This window comes from Nanorana parkeri, unplaced genomic scaffold, assembly GCF_000935625.1.
Source record: "Nanorana parkeri isolate BGI_ZX_2015 unplaced genomic scaffold, ASM93562v1 scaffold85, whole genome shotgun sequence".
NCBI classification, from domain to species: domain Eukaryota; kingdom Metazoa; phylum Chordata; class Amphibia; order Anura; family Dicroglossidae; genus Nanorana; species Nanorana parkeri.
In genome coordinates this window covers 586,398-596,704 of record NW_017306353.1, presented here as the reverse complement: position 1 = coordinate 596,704, position 10,307 = coordinate 586,398, and the positions used below count along the sequence as shown (strand labels likewise).

General features: G+C 42.9%; 1 protein-coding gene across 2 annotated transcripts in view; it reads left to right on the top strand.

Annotated features, from left to right (window-relative positions):
* The first annotated feature begins 354 nt into the window (after positions 1 to 354).
* The window catches only part of RAB40C (RAB40C, member RAS oncogene family), a 23,395-nt gene continuing 13,442 nt past the window's right edge, over positions 355 to 10,307 (top strand). For both annotated transcript variants that reach the window (XM_018552348.1, XM_018552347.1), the window contains exon 1: positions 355 to 661. In XM_018552348.1, the coding sequence (XP_018407850.1) occupies positions 514 to 661 (148 nt within the window). In that variant the 5' untranslated portion in view covers positions 355 to 513. The remainder of the gene's footprint in view (positions 662 to 10,307) is intronic.

Genomic DNA, 10,307 nt, shown 5'->3' with positions numbered 1-10,307 from the left:
GAGTGAAAAGCCCTCGCCTCATAGTTCTCCTTTAAGACAGATTGTTGTTTTGATGCTCCTTCTCACTTGCTAAAGCCAGATTGAGATTTTGACACTCCCCTTTTGCTTTCTCATAATTAATAATTTTCCCCTTTGTTGCAAACTGCAAGGGGAGATCAGTTTGGGAATGACTGACTTCAGATTTATGGGTGCTTTTATATGGGGATGCTGAGTAGTATGGATGTGATGCATTTGATATTTCTGGATGGAAATGTTCACGGTATTGCGATAGGTGGGTGTGTATGGCTCGCTATTCTGTATTAAATTGTCAGCGCGTTCTTTTCAGTGAAAGTTGTGGTTTTGTTTTATCTTGCAGGATCGTCTCTCTACCCCGTCTCCCAGGAATATTTAAACGAGGCAATACAAGAGAACACGCATCCCATCTGCGGTTTCGCTACCACCCTGGGCATCGAAAACTAGCAGCATCTGGTTATAGAAGCACCTGAAGGGGCCTGACATGCCGTTTACCTCCTGATGAGGATGGGCACTCAGGGCAGCCCTGTGAAGAGCTACGATTACCTCCTGAAATTCCTGCTGGTGGGGGACAGTGATGTTGGGAAAGGGGAAATCCTGGAGAGTCTGCAGGACGGCGCATCCGAATCTCCATACTCCTATAGTAACGGTGAGCAGCTGTTGTACTGAAAGCTATGTTATTGTCTTCTTCGTTGCAGGCACCTGGTAATCCCCATGGCACTGTTCAGTGTATGTCCCAGTTATTTGTCAGTCTGCCAAAAAAAGGAGTCCATCTGAACAAAGGATAGATTGGGCTATCTGAGGTGACTCGGGCTTGAATTTAGCTGTTTTTGGCTGTACATGCGTACAACCAAACTTGGGCAATTCCTTTGTTCAGTGCAGCTTGTCAGGCTTCTGCACCTTGAGCGGGACAAAGTAAAGGGTTTCACACTGAATACATGGGAATATCCTAACTGAATGATAGCTGAGCAGGTTATAAATGGTCAAATAAGGTCTTTGCTTCCCATACACATAATACATATCAGCAAAATAAATCTTATCTACTTTTCCTTTTCTTTGTTTAGATGGAGGCTTAAAAGGTAACCCTTGGCTGGTAGTTCTGACCCTGGCCAAATGTCCTCCAAATACTGGCACTTATTAGTGTTGTGAACCTTGGTACAGAGTATGAGTGGTATGCAATGGCCTCTATGTCAGAAGGAGCACTCAAACTGTGGCTGGTCATTACATATCATAAGGAGGATCTACCTGTTGGCAGAGCTTTTAAATCTGGACCTGAATACTGCTTTAAAAATATATGGTCCATTAGTTTTCAAGCTCTGACTTGCATGGCTCTGGATCGTGCACATTATTTTTTAGAGCCATATTTTTCATTTCTTTAGGAGATCCAGAATGCAGCACTCCTCTGTGACAGCATGTTGGTGCTTTACGCTGGAACATATGTAGAATTCTCTGGGTGGAATGGCAGGGGATCACATACAGTACATGTGGATTACAACATGCCCATCTGACAACCTAAAGAAGAATTTCCTTTAAAGCCAATAATATTGTTGGTGGTGGGTGGCTGTTCAGTAATCTTGAGTCTAAAGTTATACTGCCTGTATACCCCATAGACTTCTTTTCATTGCTGCTCCTGTTGCTTTGCCTCTGAGAATTGTCTGCTTTGCATCTATGCCACCATATTGGGAGGCTTTCCTTGCAAAGACTTAATGCTGAACTGTAATAGAAAAAAGGTTTATTTGCCTTCTCTGGGTTTGAGACGCAGTGCAGCAGCTTTCCCGAATTAAAAAACTGCTGTTTAATGAAAGTGTAATAAAAGCGGGCAAGCGGCTCCCACTTCATCACTGCAGTTCCCTGGCCTACTTGGCCCGTCACCCCTTACGGGGGATGTATCGGTTTTCTTTTTGAGGGCAGCACCACTGCCTATGTAACTGACCGGCCGCCTTGTCACAATGGGCAGAGGTTTTATAGGAGAGGCATGCAGACTACTATTGTTGTGTTTTGTTTTTTTGGGGGGATACTAGTTGCTTGGCAATGTCTGCTTTATATGTGGGCAGCCATTGTTGAACTCTTAAGCTGGCCATACACTGTAATATTTTCTTTGTTCAACCTGCGGGCTGAAAGAAGAAAATAGAACAGATTCCTCCATCAACGCTTATCAGCTGATCGAGGGATGCCGGCCAAAAGGATGCTAACAGCGCTCCATCAACTGGCTGAAATTTGCATATTGTGTGGCAAGCTTTTGCTGGTTGCCTGGCTAGTGGGCTTATCCAATGGCTTCCATACTTACGTTACTGTCCCAAAACCACTATATGGGTCAGGAGTTCTTACTTACCTCTGATAGCACTGGTTGTGTGTTAGAATAAAGTAGTACTAAAGGCTGAGCATTTTTTTACCTTAATGCATTCTCTGCAGTAAGGTAAAAAACACCCAGTACTTCTTTGAGTCGCTCATAACACCCCCCCACACACACACACTTACCTGTGAACACTTGTCACCGCTGCCGGTCCCTGAAGCTATCCTCCGTTCCCCCAAACTTCTGTTTTCGGGGGGAAAATACAGAGGGCAGAGCTATAGGCTCCTTCTGCCATCAATCAATCTGTTGGGAGGAATGGAGGGGCATGGCCTGCCGCACGCTGTCTGTGTATGCCGCTACCTGCGGGCATGGCCGGAAACGCGCCTGCACAGGTGTCTCCTCAGCAGCCGGTTAGCTGATGGAGGTACCCGCATGGGGAGGAGAGCGATTCGGGGAATAACTAGAGGACGAGGAATTTATCTTTTTAAAACAACAAGAATGGAGGATTTTTATAAGTGTGGGCCTCGCATTCATAAAAAAAAAAAAATCTGAAGATTTTAATTTCTCTTTAAGGTCAGTGACTTGGCAATTGAGACCAGATTTTACTTTTATTTTTAGAATGAGGTCGGTAATGACCTCCACATCCGTTAAAGCGGACCTTTACACTCAATTTAATTCTCCCAATGCATCCCTCTATGTATGATGATTAATAGTAACATAGACATGTCAGGTGTAAAATGCTGTGATTTTATGAACTACGTCCACTGCTTTGAAAGTGCAATTGACTTCAGTTTGCCAACGCATTGCACACTGGGATTGCCTTGTCAGCAGAGCATTGCTGGGAAATCTCCTCGGTGAAAGGCATTTTCCTCCTGATGTGCATGTTCACATGTCCTAGTCACATGTGCCAGATTTTCAGGAAGTAATCTGCCCGTGGTAAACATGGCCACTGTCAGAAGACTGGGGAAGAAAAGAGAAATAAGGAATGCAAAGAATACAAAGCCGGCAATTATCTAGAAGTCTGTAATTGTAGATTGTCATTACTAAACATTTCTAAAGGTGTATTTGTTGTTATTTTAAAGATATGGGTAACGGTAAACTTTAGGAGTAGAGTCACCCATCTGGAACAATCTGCATACTTGTAATATTGAAGCCACTTGATTATCATGGCAGCATTTTCAGAAAAACTGACAGGACGGTTTCAGCTTTGTTTTGACTCTTTAAATCTTCACTAAACTTGTGTGAATATTCACTTCAATTATTCAACCATGTGAACAGCACCTGCACATGGTTGGGCATTCAAAGTGAACAGGAATTTGATTGTCACACGATTGGATGGTTGAAGTGAATATTCACACAATTATTTGGTAAAGATTCTCAACTCCTCTAGTGAATCGGCCTGAATGTCAGTAATACCCGACTCGCATTCACACAGGGAGAACCTGTTTTATTTGAATGGAAGAGTCGTTTTGTTAAAAAAAAAAATTTCATTCAGATGCAGAATTGTTTACTTTAAGGTCATTGCAAATGACAAGAACGTCAACCTTCACACATAGAAAGGCTTCTTTACAGTAAGAGCTGTGAAACATGGAATAGACTTCTGCATGAGCTAGTTCTAACCAACTCTTGAAATTTGTTTTTATAAAAGGCTGCATGTGTTCCTGAAATTGTTTCGAAAATAGATATATCTATCTCAATCATACGTTTACATGCGTTTAGCTGCATATAGAACAAGGCTGGACAGAAGCCAGGTCACCAGTGCTCCTTAAAAATGACAGCGCCTAACTTTTGAGGTTTTCTCTAGTTGTTGCCAATGTAGCTGTCTCCTATAACAATTCTGCTGGCTCCTGACTCTACCCCGGTATAGAGTTTCTAACTGGATCTTGGACTCGCAGAATTCTTATTTCTCCAATTGCAGCTACACTGAGCGGAGGTAAACACTCAGCTTGAATGATATCATTGGCTGCATTTATGAGTTTAGAAATGCCGGTATGAATTAGGTCTTCTACTTCCTTGCATCATTTTGCAGCTAAATAATATAGAAAATGTTTTATGGTTCTCTGGAATTAAATATTGCAAGATTAAATTTCTATTATAATGTCAACGTCCAAACCTTTTTGTTTGGGTGGGGGAGCAGTAGGTGCTGCCCTCAGTAGACCTAATTAGAACCCCCTTGAAGATTTTAGGCTTCATTCACATATGGCGTTTGTGTTTCCCGTGCAGAAGACCTGCACGGATTCTGCTGTTTTTTTTTTACAGCTATTACTATAACTGCGACTGTGCGGGATCTGCCCCTGAAATCGCGATTGGACTATTTTGCGAGACACGTGGTTTTGTAACGTGCAGTCCCCACAATAGTCTGAACAATGCTCATTAAGATTCATTTTTATATGTTTAGAGCACTTCCACTTGTATTTTTCCGGCTGAATACGCACGGATAACCGCTCATGTGTGAATGGAGCCCGAATCCCCTCAGTTTCATGCTGTTTTAGCTGAGTTTGACATGCCCGTCTTAGGGGATCAGGAAGGATTTTTTTTTCTCTATTGCAGCAAATTGGATGCTTTTATTGACTTCTCTGAATTATCTGTGGCTGTAGAATTATATAGATGAAGGTTCTTTTTAAATTTTTTATTTTTTGTATATCAAAATGTATTAAAGATTTTCAAGATGACTAAGTACAAATAAAATACAGATAGTGCCAGGTCATAAGATTGTCAATACTTGGTAGCAATCCACGAATCCGATCTGCAGTGGCAAATTTGTGGAGGTAGCAGTAGTAACATCTGGCCTAAGTAGATAACATTGTGTATTTCTCAGCAAGCATCAACGTGGGACAATTCACGGAATAAGAAAAATAGGAAAGGAGAAAAAAGAGTAGAAAATGGTGCGAGTATCTGCAGCGCCAAGAATCAAAGGGTTGTGTGGCGTGCCCAATTTCTCCCGAAGGCGTTGTAAGGAAAGAAAATTGGACCCAGAACAGACATGATAAAATCTCAGGGTCGATGTGGAAGTCTATTTAAGGAAGCCGGTGTTGAGACCTGGAGAAAAATGAGTGGCCAAGAAGTGGTAATGGAGAATTGTAGTCCCATAGTAGTTGCGAATGGAGTCCATCCCGAACTTTCAAAGTGGCTCTATTTAAGGGAGAGTTTTCCTCAGCTAGGTTACGGTGTTCTGGAGGTATCCAAATTACCACGGACAGAGGTTAAACCGATAAGGAACACTCCAAATCCACCCATTGCTTGGAGTCTTCATGATCACACCAATCAAGTAATTTGTTTAAGGGAATGGCTTGTAAATGCATAGTAAAGTAGGGCCAGGCCACCCCTATGTTTTTCCTTAATAAGGACCTGATGGGAGATTCTTGCTCCAGAACAGTTCCAGATACATCTGCGGATAACAAGTCTCGATGTTTTTAGGTATGGAGGAGGTATCGCTATTGGGGAGGGATTGGAAAAGGGTTAGTACCCGTGGCAATATGTTCATTTTGATGGTATTAGCCAACCCAAGCAAGGATAGATGGGGTTTGTTATTAGACCAATGTATGAGATCTCGTTTTTAATGTTATTAAGCACAGGCATATAATAAAAAATAGGTCAGAATATCGAGGGGTTATGGAGAGGTTTAACATTTTTTGTTAGGTTTATTTATTTCGAAATTGGAAACCTGACCAAAATGTTCCAATTCCTGTGAAAGGTTGGATACAGAGGTCAAAGGCTGTTGTACAAAAAAGAGAATATCATCTGCGTATGCAGCCAATTTATGCTTTTTACCTCGGAGGGGAATTCCTCTAATGTCACCATTAGAAATGAATAAAGGTTCTGGGGAATAGAGCAAATAATAAAGGTGAGAGGGGGCAACCCTGGCGCTTTCCATTATGTAATTCAAAACTTGAGGATTTACCTGTCAGCTACGCTCGTCCCTGCCGCCGGTCCCAAAGCGATCCTCTATTCCCCGAACTTCCTGGTTGCAGAGGGGGGGGAGGGGAGAGAAGGATACTGATGGCAAAGGAGCCCATGGGCTCCTTCTGCCATCAATCAGTGATGGTCAGAGAGAAGGGGCATGGTCTACCACAGGGATATGCGTGTCTATGGACGCACACAGCCAATGCGCGCACGGGTGCCTCCATTAGCTGACGGCGGTACCCGCGCAGGGGGAAGATTGCAGCGGGGACCCACTAGAAAACGAGGAAATAAAAACGGCAACAGCCTCAAGCAAAGGTGGGTCTCCTTGTAGGAAATATTTATTTATTTTTTAAAAGGAGGCTTTAATATCACTTTAATTTGGGCCGTGGGGTTAGTATATAACTCCTTTTATATCGTTCAAGATCCTAGGGCCAAGACCAATATGTGCAAGGGTGTCCAGGAGATGATCTCAATTGACTCTATCAAATGCCTTTTCGTTGTGTCTTTGGCTAAGAATAGAGTAGGATGGTTTAGTGTCGAAGCTTGATGCAATAGAGTGATTGCCCTTTGGGTATTATCCCTGGCCTCTCTGTCAGGAATGAAGCCTGTCTGATCGGAGGATAAAAGACTGGGTAAGAACGAATTAAATCTACATGCCAAAGACCTGGGTCTTTGCCAGGTTTGGGAAAAACAGATATATGGCCATGTAGCCTACTAGGAACTGGGGAATCAAAGGTTCTTAATTTAACTCTTTTTATCCTGCTTTCTTTGATTGGAGTTTTTTAGTAAAGATGTAATTAATGATGTATTAAACTCTTATTCTTTTTCAATAATGAATCCAGATAAAACCAATATACATCACCCAGCATGATGTACACACTTAGTCATCATGTTTCTGAACAGCTCCAACTCTCTCAGCTTGGCTTCCCTGAACAGTACAACATCACAAGGGACAGAACGGTCCGCAGCAACTGTCCATCTACTAGCATGGAGAAGGAGGAAGGGAATCATGGGGAGTAGGGAGGGGAAGAGTGGCTTATGCCCTGCTGTGCTTGTATGGTTGTGGAGACGGGTGGCTCCCTGCCACCTACCCTGCAAGGGAAAGGAGCCACCCTGAAACGGGATATCAGGACCAGTGCTCAGGGGACCAGTTGATTCTGCAGAAGGCTAAAACTTTTAAACATCAAGAAGCAGCATCCATTGTAAATGATTTCATCAGCATTTGAAATAACCCAAATTTTGTTTTATATATTTAATTCATATTTAATATCACTTTAATGATAATCTGAGATGCATTCCTACAAAAAAGTATCTTTGTCCAAGGAGTATATAATCCATTCATATTCAGCATGGTGGACTAATGCTCATTTCAGTTCATTTTCAGCCTTTTTTTTTCTTTTCTTTTTTTCCCCTCACAGACAAACTAATTGTAGGAAATTTAATTAGTAACTATGTATAGACTTTCCTTGTGCCGCGCTGATCCCAAAAACTGAAATTCCTCTCCGCCCTTTTGTTTCTGTAAAATAGTTTGGAGCTCCCTATGGGACATGAGTCAGGCCAGAGTTTGTCTTTTTAATGTAGTCACAAGATTGTGCGTCTGTCATTGGCTGCCCTAGACCGCACCCAATCATGTGCTTGTGACGGCGCTAGCTGGCCGCGGAGAGACTGCTATAATTTATATCCAGTTCTGTTTACTCCACAAGCACATCTTTTGTTAGTTACGGTGACCTTTAATTAATAGCACACTGCTCAGATAGAGTAGGTCCCAGTCTGTGGAATAATCCTGATTAATTGCTGTAGGTTGCTGTGCCTTGCACACAAAGATTTATTACAAATTAAAACCTCCAGAAATGGAAAAGCAAAAGTGTTTGACAGTTAATCAGATGCAATTCCTTAATTAACAGTTTACTTGTCACGTGCGTCTATTCATCAGAATTCTGTTTTTATGTTACTTAAAGTGACACTTAACTCAGGAGTTGCATAGTAAAAATACATTCAACTACCTTAAAGGAGAACTATGGGGTAAGTGTGTCTCCCCATAGTTCTCCTAAGGGTCACGGGAGGACATAAACTAGCGCCCTCCCGTAACCCAAAGCTCAGTATACCGCGAGCTACAGCTCGCGGTATCCTGAGACCGCCGCAGCCGGGACGGATCCCGACATTACTGTCGAGATCCACCCAGCTGCGTGAGTGGCAGCTGGCTCTGCCTATCTAGAGGCAGAGCCAGCTGTACCCGCCACCTCCCCCGTTCGCTCCGCCAGTCAGTGCTGGAGGATTGGAGCGGGGAATCCCTGCAGGGGCCGTGAGTGCGAGTCACAGCTCTCTGCAGGGACATGATCGAGAAGTGAGCGAGCGACGGTATGCGTTCACTCACTTCCCGATCTATTGAGCCAACGTGTGACAGTGTCATTGTCACACATCGGCTCGAACTGTGAGGTTGAGTGAAAATCACTCACCTCATAGTTTTCCTTTTAATGCCCCATTCACAAGGCTGCTCCAATCCCATTGGATGCCCAATGCATGTCTATGGGCAGCCGTGTTTAAATGGACGGGCGTCTGTTTACACCCAGTTGCCTCCGGACGCGTCCGGTAGAATGAACGGAACAGTGTTCTGTTTTGCCTGACCAGATCAGGGGTAATCTGATGTAAACTGACACATGTCTGTTTCCATCCGATTCTCCATAGACTGGTATGGGGTCCGGTCATTGCAGTTTTTTCATGGAGGAAACAAAACTGTACAGACACGTATGTCACAGCGGTGACATCCGCTCTGTACTGCTGTGATCAGGAAAGGATCTGTGCATGCATCCTCTTCTGATCAGCCCTGTGAAAGGTGCCCAACTATTACCAAAAATGTATCTTATTTGTGTATCACTCAACTGTAGATCCTAAAATCATCTCTGAATTGGTGCTGACACTGTCCTTCCTTCTGGAGTGGGGCTACTTTTCTCCTCACGGTCCCTGTGTGTGTGTGTGTGTGTTATAAAGTAGTCATCGCTCCAAGCTCACTCCCGTGATGGACTACAATCTCAATACAAATGAATACACTAAATGTGAGATTGTAGTCCATCACGGGAGTGAGCTTGGAGCGGTGACTACTTTACAACACACAGGGACCGTGAGGAGAAAAGTAGCCACCCTCCAGAAGGAAGGACAGCGTCAGCACCAATTCAGAGATGATTTGAGGATCTACAGCCGAGTGATATACAAATAAGATACATTTTTGTTACTGGTTAAGGTACTTGAGTGTATTTTTAGGATTTAAAGAGGAACTTTACCCTCATCTTTGAAATGACAACAAATAGGCCTTTTAGAAATGTTTAGTAATGACAATCTACAAATGGCTCGTTCTAGATAATTGCCGGCTTTTTATTCTTTGCATACATTATTTTTATTTTCCTCCCCATTCTTCTCACAGTGGCCATTTTTACTAAGGGCAGATGAATCAATCTCCATCTCTCCATCTCAGGGGAGGAAAATGCCTTTCCCTGAGATCTTGTGAGATTACAGATGCAATTTCCCAGCAATGTTCTGCTGATGTAACCTTCCCAGGATGCAGTGCCTGGGCACGATTACATCATTTTGTGCCAAAGTGGACCAGGAAGTGGGGAAAAAAAGAAATTATAAGTAAATGTAAAATGTTTGTTTAGCTAATGGATGTAAGAATACTTCATATCCACATGCAGAGCTGCATGCTAATGGAATTTTTAGTCAAAGGGGATAAGGGTCCACTTTACCTCCGGAGTTTAGTGTCACTTTAAACTCTGACCGTACCCTTGTCGAATCCTTCCTGCTTACTCGGCCGTACTTCGTGTAGTGTGCGGCCCCGTCGTAAGTCATGCTATGTGAATGCAGCAAATATAAAATGGGTGTTATCCAAATTTGACTGCAAAAGAGGAAATAATCAATTTTCTGTGATCTCTTTCCAAAATAATTTCCCTGTAAGATCCTGGATATTGTCCTTTCATATTAATTGAGTGCGTCTCAGATGTGGACAGTTGAAACTTTGCATATGATTTAAGAAGGGAACGAGCAGAGGTTGCCTTTGGTAAAAAAACAATGAGTGGGCCCATATAAACTGCAGCTGCCTATATATATG